The sequence below is a fragment of the Mytilus edulis genome, chromosome 2 (assembly GCF_963676685.1).
Source record: "Mytilus edulis chromosome 2, xbMytEdul2.2, whole genome shotgun sequence".
Lineage (NCBI taxonomy): Eukaryota > Metazoa > Mollusca > Bivalvia > Mytilida > Mytilidae > Mytilus > Mytilus edulis.
Genome location: NC_092345.1, coordinates 83,626,985 through 83,653,569, shown reverse-complemented (window position 1 = coordinate 83,653,569; position 26,585 = coordinate 83,626,985). Strand labels below are relative to the sequence as shown.

The following is a 26,585-nucleotide window of genomic DNA, read 5'->3' as shown; positions in this document are numbered from 1 at the left end:
TTCGAATTTAAAATAGAAACTATAGACACCACTCAAACTGTTTTGATTCATCTATTTTCGTGGGTACCGATTTTCGTGGATTCAAGAAAACTTGCATGTTCGTAGATATTTGACTTCGTGGTTTTGCTGAAGTCTACATAGCCTGTAGAAAATTTGATATTCGTTGATCCTTTGATTTCGTTGTTCACCTGTACCCAAGAAATTTACGAAAATTGGTATCCAACGTATAATGATGAATCCACAGTATGTCGTTTTTTATTTTTTTGCCATGTTTTTGTTGGTTTCTCTTCTAAATTTTAGTTATCCGTTTGGTATCTATCGCCTCTTTTTTTATAAACATTTTGAATGTCACGAACATCACTGCAGAGACATTAATTGCTGCATTGTGTATCTAGTGCGTTACGGTTAAGGTTAGGTTGGGATAGGGGTCAAAGAGGGCATAAGTCATCTTTGGTTGGAAAATATACAACTTGTTATCATAAATTCGTGCCAACTTTGTTCGTTATATTTCGTTATTTTTTTTAATTACGTCCATCCAAAAATGATCAAAAATCATGCATGGATCCGCCCCTGTAGTACAATTTTGTACCGTTAATATTATGGAAGCTGAAATTTGATCCATAAATACAAAACTTCGACAGGTATTGTGTAGTGAAGTGATAGTAGTATGATCTCATGTAAAATCAACTGTTATTGTAATAATTAAAATGAGACCGAAAAATGATGTCATCATTGGTTTTAAGTTAACACACTGTATACATTATTTATCTAGGAAAATGGAACGTTGTTCTTTGGAGCTCCTGGTTTAAATGATTGGACAGGTTAGATTAATAGGTTTTCATAGTAAATTACATTATAATAAGTATAAATGCATCGTTGCATGTTGCGTGTTTCATCAAACGCAAGTTATTAACCTTAACTGCAGATTATCTATAAATATAGCAGTGTTAAGATCCTGGAAGTTTTGATAATTATTGAATTCACGGAGTAAATTTTGTTTTAGAAAGGCCTTCAGGATTTTCCAACAAATATTATTTGCTTTACAAATAATGACTGATGATACATATGGTACCGATAAAAAAAAGCAAACTCATGAAAGATACATTGTTCCAGGATTAAAGTTTTGGTATGCGAGGAACGCGTTTCGTCTACATAAAACTCATCGGTTTCTCTCGAAACAAACAGATGAAAGGCCGAACAATTAAAAAGTTGGCCTTGAGAGCATTGAAAAAAGAAGAGCTGTGCCAAATACGGCTATGGATAAATATTCTTTTGGGTTGTTACACCTATAAAGACTTAGAATATTTCAATATTTCATAAAGAGCGTATCAATGTTACTTCTCGTTAGCACGGAAATGCTGATTATCAAAACATGAATACAGAAAAAGATTTAAAATTATATCAAAAGAAGAATATATAAGAAAAGGAAATTAGAACCATTGAATAATGTGAATTTAGATATAAACGATTAATACAGTTAACTACAGTCATAACACTGTGTGAAAAGCGACAAGAATAACATTCAGACAATGTCATATCCTCATGGGTGTTTAAGGTAATTATATATCTCTACAGTAGTGATAAAGAATTTGTCCTTTGCAGGGGGTGTTGTAATAGAAACGGTATCAGGAGAAAACAACGTAAGATACATAGAACCATCGATAAAAGAATCTATGAATGGTTATAACGGTAAGTCAAGAAATATTCATATAAAGTAAAGAAGGGAAAAGTATACGATTTTCATTGTATAAAATAAAACAATGGTTAAGCCAAAATATTAGATCTTGGAATATTACCCATAACTTATCAATGACCTGGGTAGCACTGTTTAATTATTGACGACAAAAATGATGTGATAAACTCTTTAAGTTTTCTTTTTTTTTCTCTAGGATATTCAATAACGACGGGGAAATTTGTTAGTAGAAACAAATTTAGTATAGCAGTAGGAGCCCCTAGAGGTGGTAAATATAACACTGGAAAGGTAAGCTGTTACTCCAACTGTCAATACTCTATTTTTTTTCAGCAAAAACAATGATTCAAAATTACAACTATACTTTACGTCCATGTACGTCACGATATAAACGTGTTAAACGTGTTTCTCCGTTAAGAATGCTCGCGCATCTATTTCAAAATAACAAGCTTTTTAAAATACCCACATACATTGAAAGTATGTAAATTAAGTTACTTAAAAAAAATGAAATGTCCGTGTCATTGTTTTTTATAAAGTAAGGACTTTAGTTTATAAGATTTTCAAGAATGACTTTTAAAACTATATGGTATAGAATTATGACAAAAAGTAGGGGTAAACAGACAAAATAGCACTGCATTGACATAATTAGATGATTCCGAGCATAAGACAGAAAGTCAAAAACAAGAGTAGCGTATATCCTTAACGTACACATATACTGTGTGGGATATACATCAATTGGACCCTACTACACAACATATGGATTCTATCAATTTGGTAAAATTTACAGCTTTGTGTGATACATACCGGTACGTTATAATGATAAAACTTGGTCGAATCTATAATACACGGGGACGATATTAAGATTAATGAAAACATAATTAGAACATTATTATCTGTAATACCACAAAGGAACACAGAAGTCAGCAATTAAACATGAATAATTTAATTTTTCTTTCAGGTATTGCTGTATACCAGCGAATCTACAGTTGGTCCGTTATCATCCGTTGTTGGAACACAGGTTAGTTAAAACATATTTTATTGCCCAAAAAGGATAAACGGATAAGACACCACTTCCTAACGTCTCCTCCAAATAGATATAACATGGAAAACAGGTGAAGAATATATACAATGATTTGAATCTTAAATGATCATCTAACTACATATAAGAACAATTTGAACGCCAAAAAGGCCTCCGAAAGCTAAAATTTGGGAACAAAACTATTATTAATACAAGTTAGATATAGTGATTTTATGAAAAGTCAGCACAACTCATGTTGGGAGGATTTGCCTGTTGGTCTTATCACTGAATAATTCATATTCACTGGCATATTAAGATTTATAAATGATTACAACATCTAAATATATTGTTTTATAAAAATAAAATAGTTGAACCATTGGTCGTATGTTCATACTCCCCTTGACTGGATTACAGGGCAACATCGTTACTAAGAGTTTGTTTGAATCTTTGGTTTGCAGTCTCATTAACATATACCATTATCTCCCTTATTTTATATTGTAATGTATTTAGACTTTCTATTTATGGGACTTCATGCAATGACTTATAATTGTTTACTGTTGACACATTGTCACTTGTTTGGAGAGTCGTCTCATAGGCACTTATAACAAGTTTGCTTATTCATATTGTCGTAGTTTTCTTATACAACAAGTTAGAATGCATTTATTATTGTTTTTCAGACAGGTAGCTATTTTGGAGCAGCTTTATGCAGTTTAAATATAGAAGGGGACAAACTAGACTACCTTGTAGTAGGGGCTCCGATGTTTGCAGATAAGAGCCCAGAAGAAGGCAGAGTTTTTGTGTTTAAATCTCATGGGTTGGCAAGTAATGAAATTCTATGTATTTGTCTAGTCACTAAATAATGATCCACATGATATTCAAGTTGACACAGCAAATGTTTTCGTACATATGATATTGCATGGCATTGAATGTTAAACTAGTTTAATTAGAATGACATGAAATATGATTATATATAATAGTATATTTTTATCATATTTAGCTCGGTTTCAGAAAGGCATCAGTTCTCAAGGGTCTTGATAAATCGTATGCCAGATTTGGAGCAACAATCTCTAACATTGGTGATCTGGATAAGGATGGATTTGAAGGTTTGTAATGACAAATCGTTACTTGTGTAATGATTAATAGTTTTTATGCCCCACCTACGATAGTAGAGAGGCATTATGTTTTTTGGTCTGTGCGTCCGTCCGTCTGTTCGTTCGTTCGTCTGTTCGTCCGTTCGTCCCCTTCAGGTTAAAGTTTTTGGTCAAGGTAGTTTTTGATGAAGTTGAAGTCCAATCAACTTTAAACTTAGTACACATGTTTCCAATGATAAGATCTTTCTAATTTTAATTCCAAATTAAAGTTTTGACCCCATTTCATGGTCCACTGAACATAGACAATGATAGTGCGAAGTTCAGGTTAAAGTTTCTGGTCAAGGTAGTTTTTGATGAAGTTGAAGTCCAATCAACTTGAAACTTAGTACACATGTAACTTTTTGTTCCCTATGATATGATCTTTCTAATCTTAATGTCAAATTAAAGTTTTGACCACAATTTCACGGTCCACTGAACATGGAAAATGATATTGCGAGTGGGGCATCCGTGCACTATGGACACATTCTTGTTTGATATTTTGTTTATTTTCATTAGATTCCTAATGCATTGCACAAAACGGATTTTTTATCACAAATTTTAGGTGAATGTTTACTAATACAAATAAATATGTAATCATTAAAGATAAACTTCCATTCCAGCAGTATGCAAGACCCGATTTGCAAACCCTTTCGTAGAACCAGATATTCCTCAACATGACTGAAGTTCTGGTTATTAAAAAAAATGTCGATATTATTAAAAAATGCAGTAATAAACTCATCACTGTTTTTTTTTAATTCTTTTTAAAGTCATATAAAACCTTATAACAAAATGGATAGTTTTCATTTTTAAACTTGTGTACATATACTTTTTTCTGGAGAATTTTTTTAATTTGTTCACATTCAGAAGAAGTTAACTTTTTTAGCTCACCTGGCCTAAAAGGCCATGTGAGCTTTTCTCATCACTTGGCGTCCGTCGTCGTCGTCGTCGTCTGTCGTCGTTAACAATTTTTCAAACATCTTCTCCTCTGAAACTACTGAATGGATTTGAATGAAACTTAACATGATTGTTCCTTAGTATATCCTGCACAAAATGTGCGCTTCAATTTTTGATCCGTCAAAAAACATGGCCGCCGTTACTTAAAATAGAACATAGGGGGCAAATGCAGTTTTTGGCTTATATCTCAAAAACGAAAGCATTTAGAGCAAATCTGACATGGGGTAAAAATGTTCATTAGGTCAAGATCTATCAGCCCTGAAATTTTCAGATGAATCAAACAAACCATTGTTGGGTTGCTGCCACTTAATTGGTAATTTTAAGGAAATTTTGCAGTTTTTGGTCATTATCTTGAATATTATTATAGATAAAGATAAACTGTAAACAGCAAAAAAGATCAGCAAAGTAAGATCTACAAATAAGTTAATATGACCAAAATTGTCAATTGACCCCTTAAGGGGTTATTGTCCTTTAATGACAATTTTTCACAATTTGTTCATCATATTTGCTAACTTTAAAAAATCTTCTCCTCTGAAACTACTGAATGGATTTGGTTAAAACTTAGCATGATTGTTCCTTAGATTATCCTGCACAAAGTGTGTGCTTTGATTTTTGATCCGTCAAAAAACATGGCCGCCGTTACTTAAAATAGAACATAGGGGTCAAGTGCAGTTTTTGGCTTATATCTCAAAAACGAAAGCATTTAGAGCAAATCTGACATGGAGTAAAAATGTTCATTAGGTCAAGATCTATCAGCCCTGAAATTTTCAGATGAATCAAACAAACCATTGTTGGGTTGCTGCCACTTAATTGGTAATTTTAAGGAAATTTTGCAGTTTTTGGTCATTATCTTGAATATTATTATAGATAAAGATAAACTGTAAACAGCAAAAAAGATCAGCAAAGTAAGATCTACAAATAAGTTAATTTGACCAAAATTGTCAATTGACCCCTTAAGGGGTTATTGTCCTTTAATGACAATTTTTCACAATTTGTTCATCATATTTGCTAACTTTAAAAAATCTTCTCCTCTGAAACTACTGAATGGATTTGGTTAAAACTTAGCATGGTTGTTCCTTAGATTATCCTGCACAAAGTGTGTGCTTTGATTTTTGATCCGTCAAAAAACATGGCCGCCGTTACTTAAAATAGAACATAGGGGTCAAATGCAGTTTTTGGCTTATATCTCAAAAACGAAAGCATTAAGAGCAAATCTGACATGGAGTAAAAATGTTCATTAGGTCAATATCTATCAGCCCTGAAATTTTCAGATGAATCAAACATCCAATTGTTGGGTTGCTGCCACTTAATTGGTAATTTTAAGGAAATTTTGCAGTTTTTGGTCATTATCTTGAATATTATTATAGATAAAGATAAACTGTAAACAGCAAATATGATCAGCAAAGTAAGATCTACAAATAAGTCAATTTGACCAAAATTGTCAATTGACCTCTTTAGGAGTTATTGCCCTTTAAAGACTTTTTTCACAATTTGTTCACCATGTTGACTTACTTTAAAAAATCTTCTCTTATGAAACTGCTGTATCAATTTCAGCAAAACTTATGCTAAATGAGTTTCAGAGTTTCAGAGTATCTAGTATAAATTTTATATTTCATTTCCTTGTATGTCAAGAAACATAGCTCCTATGGCTAAAATAGAACATAGGAGAAAATGATTTTTTTTTGCTTTTGAAGAAAATAGGACGATTCAAAGAACATTTAAATAAATTGAAAAGCCAAAATAATCATTGATGAGAGATTAAACCAAAAAAATTCAGGTGAGCGATTCAGGCTCTTGAGAGCCTCTTGTTTTAATTGCTTGCTTCCAGCAAGCTATTCGCCGGACATATTTTCTGTTTGCAAAGTGACCTTAAGTGACCCTCCTCGTAAAAATCTGGTGATCGCAATATGCATGGATCTGTCACTGAAATAAGCTATTATCTGATTTTGTACATGTTAAACACGTGCTCAATATCCATGCGTGTTTGTTAATTGTTGACAAACGGATGGCAATCGTTAAACTTCGGCTTCAAAACACGAACTTTAATTACCTGCCATATGTTCACAACAACACTGACCTATTGAAAAAAAGGACGATTATACGAAATTTATGCGAAAAAAATGATAAAATCGTGCACAGAAGAATAAGTTGATGATGTATGTATGCATTGGTTCAAGAATTGGAATAACATTATTTTTCACCGGTCACTCGTTTCATATGACTTTAAATAATATAATGTGTTATTGCTTGATGTAAAATAATTTTGGCTGTTTCTGTCTTCTTTATTGCGGTAATTTTTCTGTTTGATTAAATCATGTTTTTGTAATTGAACCATCCGATCTCCTGTCAGCTTATGCTAGGAAAAGTTGTTAATGGTCTTTTTTCTTGCCTGGACAACTTCATTTAGCTCTGAGCTCCATTTGAATTTGTCCAGTGACTCTTATTTTACAAGTATTAATCTTAGCTGCTTATTAATCGATTTTGTTGACACCTTTTTCCTGAAATTCTCTCGACTAGCTACACATGTATATGGAGAGTTGAGGGTGTCAATGTTGTATTTGACCAGTAGATTTATAAATTGAGGTTGGTACGTAAGGATTTATTCCCATAGCAAAAATCCAATGATGTTTTCACAAAATTCATAATTAAGATGTTTTTATCGTTTTGTAAAGCAAATAACGACATTTTATGACAATTCTGATATTATTTAAAACTTTTGCTTAATCGTTTTCTACAAAAACGCTTCTATTGAGAACCTATCATCAGTTCATATAAAGTATTCCCATTTTTCCATGTTTGCAGGGGAGGTAACATTTAGATTTCATACTGGAACAAAGTATATATGCTATAGATTGTTTCAATATCGCACACATAATCAACCCAATATACTCCCTATGTTTATATATGTACCTCGAATAGGTACACGTTTGATATATAAACGCAATAAAATGCTTTTTATATCTTTCTATTGTACTATGATTAAGACCAAATAACAAAGTAAAGTAAACCATTATATGTCAAACAGGTCTTCAACACGAGCATTGGCTCACTCCGAACAGCAAGATATAAAGTGCCCAACAAATAACTTGTGTAAAACCATTCAAACAGGAAAACCAACGGTCTAATCTATATAGAAAACGAGAAACGAGAAACACTTATGAACATCATCAAGAAACGACAACTACTGAACATCAGATTCCTGACTTAGGATAGGTGCAAACAATTGCAGCGGGTTTAAACGTTTTGATAGGTACCAACCTTCACCCTTATCTGAAACAATAGTGTAACATCACAACGAAGAAAGACACACTATAAAATATCAATTTAAATGGCTTAACTCAATCAAAAGACATATTATGTTGACCCTGAATTAAGATATGATTGGTTTACAGATATTGTCGTTGGTGCACCTTATGAAGAAGAAGGCAGAGGATCAATATATATCTTTAATGGTTATAAATTAGGTTTGTGGAGCAAGTTCACAAAACATATTACAGCCATGGAGATAGATCCAGGAATAAGAACATTTGGTATATCATTTTCCAGGCCATATGATGTCGACAGAAATAATTATTCAGGTATCACAATTTAATTTTTATTTTGAATTCTCATTTTTATTTTTTTAAATAATGTAAGAAATTCACATAGAGTGTAAATCAAGAGTACTTTATTACAGCTACCAGCGTTTCTGTGATGATCGACCGTTCCGTATTATTTTCTATGAAGATGTCGATACATTAAACTGTCCCTTTTCCATATTTGTTTTAAAGACCATGAAATCCAAATCGAGCATGAAACAGTTGCGAATGTGTCCTTTATCTTTTCTGTTTTTGAATTTTAAAGATCTTATTGAAAGGATTGGGGGAATTTAAAATCCGAAAAAGAATTCTAACTATCTGTCAAGTTCAAAGATTTAAAACTAAAAGTACATGCGTGTTGGTCGTCATTCCTTTTCTAACCACTACCAGTTATTTTTTTTCTGGATACTATTTATGAATTAATTATTTTAAATCTTGTTGGCTTCATTCACAAGGAATTTATCATGTCCGATTGATAACTTACACGAATATCCAATTCAAAGATAAAAACAAATCTTTAAGTTGATTTACAGAAATAGTCCTTCTTTCAGATATTGCAGTCGGTGCCTACAATTCTGATCATGCAATTGTCATGTGGTCAACACCTTTAATTGACATGTCGGAGACAATATTAAAAGTTACACATTTGCAACCAGTGAATGGCTGTATCATTCATGATAAATTACAACCAAACTGTACCAACCAAACTCTTCTACAGGGAAACTTGATATACTGTTTATTGTTCAAAAGCGACAGACCGAACTCACCGACCAATGTTAGTAAGTAAAATAGACTATAACAGCAAAATGAAGATAAAAGATGAAAATTAAGTAGAATTAATAAGTATATTAATGCGATTGGATGTACTGATAATCATCACATACCTAATATGTCTGTTTGTTTTGGTCACACATATTTGTCAATATAATGGATTTGATGCGACTGTCATACAAGTGAGAGGTAATTAGCTAGCTTTAAAAACCAGGTTTAAGCCACCATTTTCTACATAGAAAAATGCCTGTACCAAGTCAGGAATATGACAGTTATTATCCATTCGTTTGATGTGTTTGAGCTTTTGATTTTGCCATTTGATCAGTGACTTGCCTTTTTTAATTTTCCTCGGATTTCAGTTTTATTTTGTGATTTTGCTTTATGGTGTTGCAGTTTTGTGATAAATTAGTTTTATTTAATACCTTTCAGGGAGGTATCTTAAGTGAAACGATGGACATGTAAAGTATAGGGTCTCATAAAAATTTAGGCACACAACTTAAAAAAAAAGAACAGATAAATATTACTACACATTTTACATATCTGTATCTAATAAAGACGACAGTAGTTTACTTTTGTTCAAATCTCGTAAATCGATAAAAAAGAAACAAATCAAGGTTGCAGAATTTGAGGGAGTGGCACAAACTCCGGACAGTGATCGTTTCCGTTCCGGAACTGTTTTCCTTTACTCCATCATTAGTGTAGAGTAGTATTCGGGCCCGTATGCGGATCGGAACTGGAACTGCCGGGGAGTTTGGGAGTGGCAGTTAATCCGAAGGAACAATACCGGTTGCGTCTCGTGGCATGCATACGTAAACCGCCATGCGAACATGTCACAATCGGGAAAAAAGACACACTCGGTCAAATACCGTTCCATGCAATTATATTTACATTTTACGATCTAAAACCACGAAGACTTGTCGTAAGTGAGTTGAGACATCGACACATCGTTCCTGTCAACCAATCCGTGGTTTTAGTTTGTTGGAGCAATGTTTGTATAATGTATGAACTTGGCTATGTAAACGCCATACGACGGAGCAGTGAGTATGTAACGGCTGAAAATGAAAAGTGGGCAATTTGAAATATAAAATCATCACTTTGTGATAGATTCTGTCTGAATTCGTCCATTATGCAACATCGAGACAAACATTAAGATTTGAAGCAGACCTTTTACTTTCGATCGTTTCTTTCATTTTAAGTTTACCAAGATATATGAGATTAAACAATCATTAAAACATGGGATTTTGAGTTACAAAACGTCATAAACCAATTAAGGGCCTCTTTTTCATTCGTTTTCGTTTTTGTCGTCTCTTAAATTTCTTTTTCGTTTTGTGTTTTCACGATAGTTGATCCTTTTGAACTATTAAAATATGGATTGATTAGACATTCTAAAGTTGAGCTTTAGTTCTGAGCTAGGTCCATTGATGATTGCAACGATTTGCAAATGAGTTTGTTTCACGTTTGATTATCCGGTGTTTGGTGGATGGTTATTTATTACTTAAAAGAACATTAAATATTTTTCTTTATTTAAAACTTATAAGCGGAATTATGAAACATTATTAGCAGTCAGTTTGGTTAAATTTTTTTTCAAAATAATCAAAAAACATCGCGGATGTGTTTTTTACTTGTAATTTAATACTTAACCTTTATTTGAAGAAACGGGCGTCTGGCGTAAATACAAAATTTAATCCTGATATCTATGATGAGTTTATTTACAACCACTGGGTCGATGCCACTGCTGATGGAGTTTTAATATCCCGAGGGTATCACTGGCCCAGTAGTCAGCATTGATATGGTCATATTTATAAATTAACTGTTTACAAAACTTTTGAACTTATGAAATACTAAGGCTTTTCTACCTCAGGAATAAATTACCTTAGATGTATTTGGAAAAACTTTTAGGAATTTTGGTCCTCAATGCTCTTCAAAAGAGGGACGAAAGATACCAGAGGGACAGTCAAACTCATCAATCGAAAATAAACAGACAACGTCATGGCTTAAAACGAAAAAAACGACAAACAGACAAACAATAGTACACATGACACAACATAGAAAACTAAAGAATAAACAACACAAACCCCATCCAAAACTAGGGGTGATCTCAGGTGCTCTGGAAGGGTAAGCAGATCCTACTTTACATGTGGCACCCGTCGTGTTGCTTATGAGATAACAAATACGGTAAATAGTCTAATTCGGTAGGTCACATTTATGAAAGGGAAGGGGATTGTAGTTACGACATAAGGAACATATCCGATATCATTTATGAAACGGTTATTCCATAACGGCCAACCAACTCGTGATGGCGTCCGTAAAATTTACGAAGAGATGATTCCAACTTCACCATTTGGAACTCTTGATTTAATAGCTTCCTTGTAAGTAACAACTCTCTATCAAGAAAATCATGATAGGAAATGCAAGCACGGGAATATCGTATCTATTGGGAGATATATACACCGTACGCAGGTGCTACTGGAATGTTGCTATTTAGAAATGGAAAGTTCCCAATTGGAAAGCTGAAATCATCTCTTTTGTCGTAAAGTTTTGTTTTCAAGCGACCCTCCTTGTCAATTTCTAGATGTAAGTCAAGATATGAACTTCGTACTTTATTTTGCCTTTTTGGGATTCGAGTTTCACTGATGAGTCTTTTGTAGACAAAACGCGTGTCTGGCGTAAATACAAAATTTAATCCTGGTATCTATGATGAGTTTATTTTAAAACTTAATTTGAAGCTGTATTCATGAGCATTTCAACTCGACCTTGATGGTTAATTATACGGCGGAAAATGCACAAAAAATGCCGATACATTGTAACGAGTCTTGACATTGTTAATTGTTTATTAAAAAAGTTTTGTAATCTTGAATTACTTTATAGCATGAAGTAAATCAGATCTGAGTCTCCGAGTCAAATCGGTTAACAGTAATTTGATTACTAATGTATATTCAACTTTTGTGGTTTCTTTTACAGTTGTAAAATATCAGGTTGTATTTGATTCAACTAGAAATAATTCCAGAATTTTTGGCTATAACAAAAGCAAAAATTTGATAAAACTCACAACTTTCACTGGGAAGCTTAGGATTTATGTCAACAGACGAGCATGTGAAAATACTACAATATATATACAGGTAATTATCTTCATCTTTTATAACAGCAATTCCAACGAACGTGTTAAAAGAAAATCGGGGGAAAAAAAACTAGAGAAAAATGTAGAAGATAAGGACAAACTAAGATTCTGATTTGATAATTTAACAAATTATAAACCTGATATTTATGATGAGGTTTTACATGTGATATTTGTCCAGTGGTCAAAATCGTTCATGATTGGAGTATAAATGACTACAGGATAATATAATTTTATCATTTTAAAATGAATAAACTAACTTTCAGAAAGTCTGTAATGTATAAATGATACAGGATTCTTATTATAAAAAACCATTCTCTGTGTTACTGTATCATCCTAATATTTGCTACCCTCTCAAGTAATAAATATATTATTAAAAGATTAGACAAAAGAAACCAAGGGAACATTTAAAACTTGTAAGTCGAGACAAAGTGACTAAGACAAACCCCACCAAAACTGAATTGAACTCAAGTATTGGTGAGTGCTAAGCAGCGCATGCTCAATTAGTGGCATCTGGCGTGTTGCTCATAGTAATTACGCATTCGACGATGAGTCAGAAAAGAAGCTCATTTTGTCTACGCCGGGGATACAGCTGATCATATTTCATAAAAAAAATCTGTCATTGCAATCCCTATATTGAATTGTATACATCTGTTTTGTTTTTTTATTGGTTGGTTGATTTCTTACTATCCTTACTTCACATGTAAATAACATTTAATAAGAAAAAAAGAAAGTCAATTATTCGAAAAACTGTAAGTTCGCGTCTGGCGTATATACAAAATTTAGTCCTGGTATCTATGCTGAGTTTTTTTTCAAATGCAACTTGCTTTGGATAAATTGTGATTTGCAACAGACAGTATACACAGATATACACATATATATATTTATATATAAACCAGTGGTAAGAGGTAAACATGATATATATCAGCGATCGTGTAATACTTTGTTTAAGACCAAACACCTTTTTACTCCGTGTTAACACTAAACTATTATACTTTTAAATTTAATGATTCCTTATCATTGTAGTTCAATGACGAATTGAATGAAGATGTATGGATTGAACTAGATTACCACTTAAGAGGTCGAAAAGTCACTTTATTAAAATTCAACGGGAAGAAAAAGCAACCAGAAATTACCAATATACGCAAAACAAGGGTATGTTAACATTATTATTTCTCTGTTTGAAACATGACATATGAATAAAATTTTAAAATTGTTTTATTTTTCCATGAAGTCAAAAAGATAGGCGATCTATACGAATTAAAGAACCAAATACCTGCAAAAAGAAGTGTACGAAAGAAAATGTGTTATATTTTTTATATAAATTTCAAAAGTAAAGCAGCTTGAGAAAATTAAAGATTGGCGAAAAAAATGATGATTATGCAATGATTATTGTAGGTTGAATTGAAGCAAAAATGCACAGATGACAATAAGTGTTACGAGAATATATTAATCAAGGCTGCAATGGAAATTCAGAATGAAAACAAAACTGTATATACTGTAGGAAAACCAGTTAATGTGTTCGTTATAGTTACGGTACTAAATATGGATGATATTAAAACAACACCAAGTGATGTCAGTATCAATATTCAATACTCAAAAACATTATCTTTTGTGAAAAGCTTTCATTACTGGACCAATCGTAGTTTGCCATGTGACATTGAAGACAATATTTCAAAGTTTATCATTAGTAGTAGAATTAGTACGGAACGAAATTACAATACATCTGCTATTTTTGAATTTTACGTTGGAAACGGGTTATTGGAGGATAGCGTAGAGTTCTTGATCAGTTCACACAGTAGTAGTAGAGTATCCAATAATGTAACATTATTTTTACCGGTAGTTTCTAGATCTCATGTAACAGTTATTGGGTAAGTAAAACTTAAAATGTCAAACCACGCAATATTCTTTTCCCTGTACACATGTTTAGTATCTTGATCTCATTTAACATTGGGTAGGTAAATTTTGAATATTCAAAAACTGTAATATATATTTATATGTCGTACCTCAAAATCATTTTACAGACATAGATTGGGTATACAATTTATTTACGATGACCAAAAGCGTACCACTATATTAAGCTTGTGTGACTAAAAATCAAGTAACATTGAGTAAGTAACATTTCGAATGTCCATTATTGTGACGAGGAGGACCGGACGGTTGGTTATGGTTGTGTGATCTGTTGTTCTAATTAATGTTTTGAGTATTTGCTATGGAGCTCTTTGGTTAATACAAATAAACTCATCATAAGTACAGGGATTAAAATTATGCAACACAAACTCATCAGTGACGCCCGATTCAAAAGAGTAAAAAAGGCCAAATATAATTGAAGAGCATGGAGGACCCAAAATTCCGAAAGGTTAAACCGAATACTGCTACGGTGATCTACTCCTGTGATAGAAATTCCTGCAAATTGACATAACGTCCATTCATTTTCATATCTGTCAATTGTAGTGACTCGGTTTGTGATTTGTATATGGTACATGTATAAATACATTGTAAGAAATAATATAAAAGAAGATGTATTGGACAACAACTTCCACTTAATATATGCCTCAAAACGTGTTCGATTATTTTACAGTTTTTGGTCAATTTCTTGTTTCACCTTAGACTGTATTTAACTCCGCGTGCATACTATCATCGTTAACGTTTATATACTCATAATAATTGACTGAGGATTTGAAGAATATAAATCCTAAAAATGATTTCGCAGATACAAAACTAGGCATGATGACAACAATGCTCTTTTGTGCAATTCCAAGTATATATAGCATGATTTATATTACTTCACAGAGTAAGGGGGTTTGTGAACATCTTTTTCATTTTAGTAAAGGGAGTCCAGATGAGGTGATTTTGAAATTCCAAAATGAAAGTATTAAGACAGAACGTAAGATTGTGTTTAGTTACATCATTTTCAACGAAGGACCATCTTCACTTGATAACAGCAGCATGTTGATAAGTTACCCCGAGCTACCTGGGGTGTTGGACATGAATGGATTGATGGTAAGTTTAAAGTAATAGTTAATAATTATAAGAATATATTTTACTCATGTAGTTGATTTAAACCAAATAGGTTGATATCCAAGAATGACACGAATAATGCAGAACATACATTTTTCTTTCAAAAACAACAGGCCTTCTTATTTTAAAGTATTGATTAACATTTAAAAATTCAAGGTAGGTTTGTTTTGGTGAAAAATGCTTAATATTGACAAAAAAAAATTAACAAAAATACCGAATTCTGAGGCAAATTCAAAACGGAAAGTCTTTAATCAAATTGCAAAATCAAAAGTGCAATCGCATAAATTGACATAATTACTTTTACTGTTAATATTATGATAATTTGTTTTAGTATGCATCTTGCCGATATTTATATTTCTAATATATGGCATATGACGTTGTTACAATAAATCAAATGGAGATGTACTGATTGACAATTTAATCTTGAACTACAATGTTTATATATTAGTTGAATTTGGGTGTTGGATGTATATTTTCTTCTTTTGACGTGTTAACACCGCTGTTTGAGGTTGTGGGGTGTTAATGGCTGTTGAACCATACCACGTACTTGTCACCAGTCATTTACCTGTAAAAAGTAAAATTACAAAAATACCGAGCTCCAAGGGAAACTCAAAACGGAAAGTCCTTTATAAAACTGCAATATAAGAAGTTCAAACACATCAAACAAATGGAAAACAACAGTCACATTCCGACTTGGTACATGCGTTTCCTTATGTATAAAAATGGTGGATTGAACCTTGTGTTATAGCTAGCGAAACCTGTCGAGTATCCTGTGGTCGCCAGTGTTCATCGTTTGTTGTTCGTTCTTTGTCATATCATAAACCAGGCCGTTAATTTTCCATTTTGATATTCACGCATGTCATCTCGATGACATTAGTAGCCTTCTATAAGGGATTATAATAGTTTTATTTTTTTAGGGTGTACCGTAACCTGTAACTGTTTACTTCCTTGTTAATTACCTTGGCAATATTACCTCATCGCCATATTTTATATTGTAGATTGAATCGAACCCAAAAGATACTTCAAAGTACATATGTACCCTTAAGAAGCGAGGTGAAATCGATAGTGCATTGATTGACAAGATTAATGAAGAACGAAATATTCAGCTTGTAAGACAGTTAAACCTTCCATTGTAACTCTTAGTTATATGATTGAGTCAGCTCTAAAATCTAACAAACACAAATCCATGCAAGTGCTTGCCGCGTGCTACTTTCAGAGAATGATTTCGTGCTACTTTATTCACATATTTTTGTGCTGCTTTCAAGACATCATTTTGTGCTTCTTTTAAGACTGGATTTTGTGCTAGTTTCAAAGCAAAAAATTGTGCTTTGTTCATTGCATGATTTTGTACTACTTTAAAGACATTTTTTCATATACTTTCAAATATTGATGTTACTTATGCTAACAGAAGGTTTAACATTTTTTCACAATTGCAAAATGTCGACGAATGTTCTGGTTCGATACTCTATTTTGTTTTGCTGTTCAATGATCAGTTGGTTTGATAATGCTCCCTGCTGATTAACGCTTTGTCTGCTTTATTTTCCCTAAATGGTTTAGCGTAGTTAATGTTAGTTTGCTATTTTAGTTTCCGATGTTGTTCAATGATATTTTCAGTCGATGATGTTTTCCTTTTCTGAGGTTATAGATATATCGATGCTATAATATTGTTGATTCGATTTAAACCAGTTGTGCCAAAAACTGTACATTCTGAATATTTCTAGTTCTAAATTATTATTTTCAGATTTGCAATGGTGTACACTCCTACTGTACAAACATTGTGTGCAAATTCCGAAACATCGGACCACGCAGATCAGTAACACTGAACATAAATATGCTACTTTCTGTTCATGGTAATACTTTTCAGGTAATTATCTATTTGGGATAAAGGTTCGTACTAATGAATACTGTAAAAGACAAATGCTCAATTTAGGCCAATCAGCTAGCAAAAAGTAAATTAACAGAAATACTTCCTAGGAAAATTAAAAAAGAAAAAAAGTCCCTCAACAAATGGCAAAATCGAAAGTTCAAACGCATCAAGCGAATGGAAAACAACTGTCATATTCCTGACATAGTATTAGTCCTACAATAAGGTGTTCTTCATCAAACTATTTCTATGCGCAACATTAATGTAGTTCTATAGAATATTCCTGTTTTTCACATTGTTCAACTTATGAAAAAAAGACTACAGAATTATCCTGTTTGAATTTAGAAGGGTGAGTAAAATGTTTCAGATAGAATGAATTATGAACTTCATAGTACAGGTGTACGGAAAACTATGATCTTGGTATTGGAAGTGATCTTTTTCTTTGGAATAACCTGCATGAATTGTCACGAAGTAGACATTCATTGATTAGACTGGACATTTTAGTTAGTAAAATGTTTTCTTCTCTATGCATTTTGATTGTACAGATTGCAATATATTCTGAAACAGCGAATTCAGAAGATACATTTTTAGCGTTGCAATATTCCGCCGTTGTGTGGAATATATGTTAAAAAGTCATTCATTCTATCAAATAGGTTGAAATTAAATGCATATTGTTTATATATTTAGTAAAAAGTAAAATCACAAAAATACTGAACTCAGAGGAAAATCACATTGGAAAATCCCTAATCACATGACAAAATCAAATAACAAAACACATCAAAAACGAATGGACAACAACTGTCATATTCCTGACTTGTAAAGTATACATTCTTTTTTTAAAAATACTCTATGTAGTAGGTAAACGTAGTAATATGTTTTCTGTGGACGTCATGAAAGCTACATAATGTAGTTTAACATTCAATTTCTATAGGCTAATATGAATGGGTCCGAAATGGCTCATGGAACGGTTGTGAATTGAACGAAACGACATGCTTTCTTACAGTTTTCATGGCAGAGATAATATTTGTAGATTTTATTCATTTCCGAAATGAGAATGGTGTTTAGTATATAACAATATGTATTTACATATTCATTGCGATTTCCTTTTTCAATTTAATAGATATATGCATCATCGAGTCATATATACCTTTCCTGTCAATTGAAGCCCTTTTCCATCTGTTTAAAATTTCACATATTTTCAACCATGTGAAAAATCGGCTCCATTGAAACCAGAAGACCCCAATTCAATTATTAAATTGTTATAAATTGTAAATGATTATATTGTGTGTTTTTCCTCAAGATAAAGATAAACTATCGAGGATGACCATTTCTACATTTTATGCTGAAATAATATTTAAATATGTACCTGCATATGATAATACTAGTAACTAAAATTAAATTTAAGTGTAGCATTCAAATTACTGTTTTATATATATTTATTTCATTAAATTAGAAACTGAGACATGTGAAACTTCAGTCGACTTCTGTTTATAGAAATAAAACCGGTGAAAAAGATTGGGATGAAGTCATACTTTTCACAAAATCAAGTCAAAGGTCAAAGGTACGTCATATTTCAAAACAATTTTAAAACAATTGACAAATGCAATGTGTATACAAATGTGTAATTTATAAAAACAAAGACTCGTAGCCACAGATTGTTTTGAGAAAATTGTCTATCACCATGGTAAAGGTGGATTGATAAACATATGAAACTTGATAAACTTGATACTAGATCTTCATCCAATATCCATTCTAATCAACTAGAAATGTTTTTGTTTAAAAAATTGTCTGTTGATTATATGTTGCAGTTATTACATGTTTTGTTTTCATTTTATTCTTTATAAAAGTACTTTACAACGAGGCAATTGTAGGACCAGTGGCGTTTCTGGCACTTCAATCATCAAAGTATGACATGTCAAAACAACATCATATATACAATTGTATTACTAATGTAACGATATAATTACAAATACCTAAACGTCTAATAATAACAAGAGCGTTAGAATAGCTGAACATTGGTTTTGATCGAAATATTAATATAAATTCACGGAATCCGTTACCATGAATAACCAGAAACCTAAGCTCTACAACATGTGTTATACCACTGCTACACTTAAAAAAAAGACATTGCAACCTCAAAGAGTAGCATAGTGTCATTACTGAAGTTTATATGTATAGCAAATAAACTCATCATAGATACCAGGGCTAAATTTTTTATTACGCCATACGCGCGTTTTGTCTACAAAAGACTCATCAGTGACGCTCGAATCAATGAGGCTTGACAACAAAAAAATAATAAGTTTTGTTTTGTTTGACCACATGGTATTCTTCAGAAATAATACTTATTGTCAATTTAAAATTGAGAATGTAAATGGGGAATGTGCCAAGGAGACAAAAACCCGACCATAGAGCAGACAACAGCAGAAGGTCACCAACAGGTCTTCAATGCAACGATAAATTCTCGCACCCGAAGTCGTCCTTCAGCTGGCCCCTAAACAAATATATACATTTTTCAGTGATAATGAACACCATACTAAACTCCAAATTGTACACAAGAAACTAAAAGTTAAAATAATACAAGACTAACAAAGGCCAGAGGCTCCTGACTTGGGACAGGCGCGCAAAAATGCGGCGGGGTTAAACATGTTTGTGAGATCTCAACCCTCCCCTATACCTCTAGCCAATGCAGAAAAGTAAACGCATAACAATACGCACATTAAACTTCAGTTCAAGAGAAGTCAGAGTCTGATGTCAGAAGATGTAACCAAAGAAAATAAACAAAATGACAATAATACATAAATAACATCAGACTACTAGCAGTAAACAGACATGCCAGCTCCGGACTTCAATTAAACTGATTGTTAGTTTTTATGCCCCACCTACGATAGTAGAGGGGCATTATGTTTTCTGGTCTGTGCGTCCGTTCGTCCATCCGTTCGTCGTACCGTTCGTCCGTTCGTTCGTCCGTCTGTCCCGCTTCAGGTTAAAGTTTTTGGTCAAGGTAGTTTTTGATGAAGTTGAAGTCCAATCAACTTGAAACTTAGTATACATGTGCCCTATGATATGATCTTTCTAATTTAAATGCCAAATTAGAGTTTTGACCCCAATTTTACGGTTCACTGAACATAGAAAATGATTGTGCAAATTTCAGGTTAAAGTTTTTGGTCAATGTAGTTTTTGATAAAGTAGAAGTCCAATCAACTTGAAACTTAGTATACATGTTCCCTTTGATAAGATCATTCTAATTTCAATGCCAAATTAGAGAATTTATCCTAATTTCACGGTCCACTAAACATAGGAAATGATAGTGCGAGTGGGGCATCCGTGTACTGTGGACACATTCTTGTTCAATTATGAATCATTGTGACGATCTCATATTTGATGTGTAACTTACTAAATGGTGTTATTACTAAATATATTTACATCAGAGATATAGATAAACAGGTCAAATATAAGAAATTTTATCAGAATGTAGATAAGTTTATCAAATACTAGTAGACAATATAAATTGTCATACAACGTTCTTTTTACTAACATATTGATAAAAGTATTAACTGATGTTGATCAATCACACACTGTGTCTATTTTTTTGTATGATAATTTTAGTTTCTTGTGTACAATTTGGAAATTAGTATGACGTTCATTATCACTGGACTAGTATACATTTGTTTAGGGGCCAGTTGAAGGACGCCTCCGGGTGCGGGAATTTCTCGCTACATTGAAGACCTGTTGGTGACCCTCTGCTGTTATTTTTTATTTGGTCGGGTTGTTGTCTCTTTGACACATTCCCCATTTCCATTCTCAATTTTATTCATAGTTTGAAGCAATACTAAATGTTGTTTTTTTCTGCATAAATGATTCATTTCAAATGTAATTTGGACATTGCACAATATAATGTCACCCTGTTCTGATTAATTGCAGCATGAACTTCACTCTGAAGTAAAATGACCCTCATAAGAGTTGAGGATACTGTGACTGCATAAAATAAGTTAAATACTTTGAGATTGCTTCAGTAACTGGTAGCTTCTTTGTATCATTGTTTTGATTGTACGTGGGTTATACCTTATTGAAGATTGAAGAGATTTTACTGTATAATCTCCCAATTACATATGCTGTTTCATGCACCTTATTCGAAATAAAGAGGGGAAGGATCGAGAGTTTTACTCAGCTACATGTTTGTTCTATGTATAAAGATGCTTTTTTTGGGGTAAAATATTAATTTAATTTAGAATTGAAACTGGGGATGTGGCGTAGAGAAAACAACCCGACAAAGAGCAGAAAACAGCACAATAATATATTCTACTATATACATAATTTTTTTTTTTTTTTTATAGGTTATAATTGATATTTTTAACGTTGATATGAATTATGAAGAAGTGAGAGATATACAAGTGTGGATTATAATTATCAGTGGTGCTGGTGGAATTGTTTTCTTTTTGATAATTAGTCTGTTCATGTTTAAGGTAAATGATAGATTTAAAAGCAAAACTTTAAGTGAAACATATGTTTGTGTAGCCCTACACATCCCATTCAGTTCAGTGATACTGAAACAAGATGATTAACAATATATAGACTGTGCCTTGATTACATTGTTTTATGTTGATAGTCGGTCCATATGCAATTCGTTCATGATATCCATTCCTTTAGCAAGTGTTTGGTGGACGAAATTGCAACATGCGTCTATTTTCAAATTATCGGACAGGAAGTACAGAATCAGATATAATCTTGTTATGTTGACTTTCTAAGCATTAAATGTATATATTTATAAATTTAATATATGTGTGAATGTGTGAAAAAGAGGGACAAAAGATACCAGCGGAAAATTCAAACTCATAGATAGATTAAAAGAAAACGCCATGGCTAAAAAAGACAATCAGACAAATAAAAGTACACAAGACACAACATAGATTAATGCGGTAATTAATGACACCCAATGAACCACATGCTATTTTGGCTGCATTTCAGGTTAATCTTAAGAAGTTTAGAGTACATTTTCAAAAAGGAATTGAATGCTAAGATCTGAAACATAAGCAAGAATGTTTGTCAATATAAATATGCAAAGATGTGGAATGACTGCTAATGAGACCACTATCCACTAAAGTTCAAATAAAGTGGATGTAAGCAAGCCTACTTACAAAAATAATAAGTTCTCTCTGCATACATACCATTCTTGTATATATTTAAGGTTGGATTTTTCCGGCGATTAGAAAACGAAGAATTACAACTTAGGAAAGCGAACTGGAGATTAAGAATAGCTGAGGCTAATGAAAATCAAGACTTAAATAGGTCTTTACAACACTTTCACAGACGAAATAGACATACTATTAACAATGCCTGTTTCTCATCGAATGTTGACGACGACGAAACACATGTGCTTATTCCTTATTCTAATTCTAATGGTTCTGTATCAGGCCCTTCTGATGAAGACATTTCAAGCATCTCCTCTGATATGTCAGATGAATCAGGATACTTGGAGCCAATTAAAACTAGAAAACAAAGAGTTTTTGTAAAGTGAATTGAGTTTAAGATACCACCCGTCATACAATGTGTTCATAAAATGTCAACTCCCCAAAAACAGATAAACTTTTTGTTCAATTCTGTTCAAATACATTTTAATGTGAAGTTGCTAATGATATGTATATAAATGTATGCTTAATATTAGATATTAAATATAACAATCTAAACTGCATGCGGTGTATACCGTTACAAAAAAACATGTGTATAGTAATTTCAGTCGAAACAGTGGTGAATTTTACGGCTAATGTACACTGTTAGGTATATTATACAATATAAAACGTAAAGAATATTTTTTTGCGAGAAACTCTCAAAATTTGCATTAAACATGTACATCTCGAAAACCCTTTTTTTTTAGAAACGCTTAAAAAGTATCGGTCATAGGCAATAGGATATTGCTCAAATTGGATAATCGCCCTTTTAACAGAAAAAAATCTCAATAAAACAAATGGAATGAAAACATTGTTTATGCATACTATAGATAAACTCATCAGAACTACCAGAATTAAAATTTGAATTTGCGCCAAACGCGCGTTTCGTCTACAAAAGACTCATCAGTGACGCTCGAATAAAAAAAGTTAAAAAGGCCAAATTAAGTATGAAGTTGAAGAGCATTAAGGACCAAAAATTCCTAAAAGTTTTGTCAATACAGGGAAGGTAATCTTTTCCTTAGGTATAAAAAGCATTTGCATGTCAAAATTCAAAGTTTTGTAAACAGTCAATTTCCGTTTAAATTATTTTACACTAGTTATTTGTCTTTTAGCTTGCTGGTCGTTTTGAGCCAAGGCTCCGTGTTGAAGACCTTATTTGACCTATATTTTTTTTTTTTATAAATTGTGACTTTGAGAGTCTCATTGGCATTCATACCACATCTTCTTATATCAATTTATCATTATGATAACAAGTTATGTCAGCACAGAAGTGTTAATTACTGGGTTGGTGATACCTTTCGCTGATAAATACTACACCAGCAGTGCAATCGACCCATGAGTTGTAAAGAAACTCATCAAAGATACCAGGATTGAAATTTTGTATTTTCACCAAATGCGAATTTCGTCTACAAAAGGCTCATTGTGACGCTCGAATCTGAAAAAGCTAAAAAGACTAAATAAATATGAGAAGGTCGGATTCTTTAAGCAAAGGGTTGTTATAACACTAATTAGAAGATATCTTTCAACTTAATGTGTGTCCGTTAACTTGCTTAACAATGCTTAAGTGTATGCTTAAATGTAATTTTTTGGTTATAGGAGTCTACGATCGAGTTAAATGAAGGCGGAGTTCCCGTGCGTCAGACATAACAGATTGTCATGATATCATAATTATTAACTAAGCAAACGTACACAAAAGGATAAAAAAATAATGTAAGATTAATCACCTTCTTTCTAATTATTTATTTTCATATAGGTAAAATATTTTATTAGTGTACTCATAATTTTATTGTACTAATATCATTCTAGTGTCAGATGTTCTATTATATGAGTCATACTTTAAATGGTTCAATAGTTTGAAGGTTCTAGACTTTCAAAATATGTAACATACAACGTGAACAATGATACAGTACTTAATAGTCATAATATTGAGGTATACAACTAAACGGAAACATGATTGCATTATGACTGCATTCAATAATCTTAGCTGCTAACTAATCGTCTCATTAAAATGACACAAGAAAACTTTTCACGTAACGAAATAATTCGTTAAAAGTCGGTAATATTAATTTTGATATACTGTCCCCACAATTGGGCCTCATTTAATTTACAGGTAAGGTAACAGATGTTTGTTTTGATACTAAAAATAGTGTGATTACGTCTACATTAAGGACGTAAACATAAAACCACGTGACTCATTGGTGTGTATACAAATACAGCTGTCTGGGGCAGTACTATTCAGAACACAAAGGCTCGTCAAAATAAGAAGATGTCGAACGTTTTTATAGCTGAGTACTGCGATGAGAGTGATTTGTATAGCATGGACCAACATAAATTCATCCATGTTGGACATAGCGGAAAAGGCAGGAGTAAACGTGAGGCACGACAACATACCAATGGATATGATCCAAATGGACATACCCGAAAGCTAGTACAGAAACTTGTGAACCGAAAAATGAAACTTACACAAGACCGTTGAAGATAATAATGGTATGTTTCTTTTTATTGTAACCGTTTATATTAAAAGTAATATTAAAAAAAAATGCTTTACTATTACCCACTTTTACTCACGGTTTTGAAATCAAAATCTAATATTTCATTTAACTCTAATATGAGCTTGATAAATATGATGTACACACTTTTTTTAAATTGATGCCTTCGAAGGTTTCAGTTTCATTACAAATTGCTATTGTCAGGCGTCTTTGTTCTCTTCAAGTCAAAACATATTATACTAGTAAGTGTACAGAATGTATTCTTGATTACACATTTTTATGTGTAATTTCTTACCTGTATAAGGAAATCAATTTTCAATAAAACTGAACTCTTTAAGAAGAACTTAAAGTAAAAACTAAAGAAGCACGCTAGGGAACAAAATCAGACATTTTCATGATAAATAAGTCAGTAAAAAACGACTATTTTATATTTTGTTGAAAAAAGGGGGATGGATTGGAGACCGGAAATATATTTGTGGATTGACTTCATTTTTATATATTGCTTTTTTTCTGTGGCTTTTCTTTGATTCTCTAGTTAAAATGTGAAATCATTTTAACACATATGTCTTGATTACTATGTAAATGCTTTATTATTGTACACAATTGTTAATACTTGTAAAATCTTCGATCAGAAGGAAATAAAGTCAATACTTTCATATTTCAGAAAAAATACTGGAACACGACACTACGGACACAGTAAGGAAAGAACGACGCAAATGGACATGGATGAACATGATGATAGTGGATGGTTTTCAAGAAAAATGGAATCAGTGGCAAAATTGATCGAAAACATTTTTAATAATTGAAAATATTACTAAGTCTTATTTCAAAGAACAGTTTTGCAGATTTTAGTTGCTTTATTACTATAACACAACTAAATGTATAATTGTGAATGTTTTTCACATGAATAAAAATTGGTAAATAGATCATTTTTGTTTTATAAAAAAAAAATATAAAATACTCGCCTTGATTCATTTTGTTGTATATTCAGATATTTTATTTGACACTACAAAACAAAAAGAATACGAGATTAAACAAATCAAATTTATGTCGTTTACCTAATTATGAGTTTGAATGTACCTCTGGTATACTTTGCCCCTCTTTTACTCACATACAATGTGTGCATACATTTTATTGAAATGTTCACATTATATTTGAAAAAGAGAAACAAATGCATTAATTACAAAAGGAACATAGTATACGATTCAAAAATGCAAGTTAGAAGCAGTTAACTGTTTTAATTAGTTTTTGATGTTGGTAAAGGGTTGCTGTGTCGGTATGATGTTTAGGAGTGTTAAATAAAAGTAAAATCACAAAAATACTGAACTCCAAGGAAAATTCAAACCGGAAAATCACTAATTAAATGGCAATATCAAAAGGGCTAGCACATCAAACGAATGGATAACCAAGGTCCTATTCCAGAATTGGTACAGGCATTTTCTTATGTAGAAAATGATGGATTACCCCTGGTTTAATAGCTTACATAAAACTCACTTGTATGACAGTTGCATTCAATTCCATTATAATGACAACGATGTGTGAACAAGAAGCAAACAGAGTAATGTGCAATATTTTCCAGAAATTTACGAATAAGTATGACTAAACTCGTGTATTACAAACACAATGTTTTAATTTCATGTCGTTAATTAAGGCAACGGTAGTTTGCCGATTTTCAAATCACTTTAATTGTTTAAGAAGAGACAAACAAGGTAACACACACATTTAGGATGTTCATGAACTGCAAATGAGCGAGAACGAATGCGTCGACACAATAGGTGTACTGTTGCGGA

The 26,585-nt window shown here is 32.3% G+C and overlaps 1 protein-coding gene across 2 annotated transcripts in view; it reads left to right on the top strand.

The window, feature by feature from the left end:
* Positions 1-24,793, top strand: part of LOC139510321 (integrin alpha-4-like) — a 63,087-nt gene extending 38,294 nt beyond the window's left edge. Inside the window, exons 5-21 of one of the 2 annotated variants that reach the window (XR_011661872.1) lie at positions 773-821; positions 1,603-1,689; positions 1,890-1,981; positions 2,649-2,708; positions 3,386-3,526; positions 3,706-3,811; positions 8,185-8,370; positions 8,922-9,149; positions 12,103-12,260; positions 13,283-13,411; positions 13,655-14,127; positions 15,085-15,259; positions 16,276-16,386; positions 17,019-17,141; positions 18,636-18,702; positions 21,476-21,604; positions 22,327-22,807. Coding sequence is in view for 1 of the 2 variants with exons in the window: in XM_071296835.1 (XP_071152936.1) it covers positions 773-821; positions 1,603-1,689; positions 1,890-1,981; positions 2,649-2,708; positions 3,386-3,526; positions 3,706-3,811; positions 8,185-8,370; positions 8,922-9,149; positions 12,103-12,260; positions 13,283-13,411; positions 13,655-14,127; positions 15,085-15,259; positions 16,276-16,386; positions 17,019-17,141; positions 18,595-18,702; positions 21,476-21,604; positions 22,327-22,656 (2,685 nt within the window). In the remaining variant the exon portion in view is untranslated. Of the gene's footprint in view, positions 1-772; positions 822-1,602; positions 1,690-1,889; positions 1,982-2,648; positions 2,709-3,385; positions 3,527-3,705; positions 3,812-8,184; positions 8,371-8,921; positions 9,150-12,102; positions 12,261-13,282; positions 13,412-13,654; positions 14,128-15,084; positions 15,260-16,275; positions 16,387-17,018; positions 17,142-18,594; positions 18,703-21,475; positions 21,605-22,326 lie in introns of both variants that reach the window. The other variant, XM_071296835.1, reaches the window with a different exon arrangement.
* Positions 24,794-26,585: the final 1,792 nt, after the last annotated feature.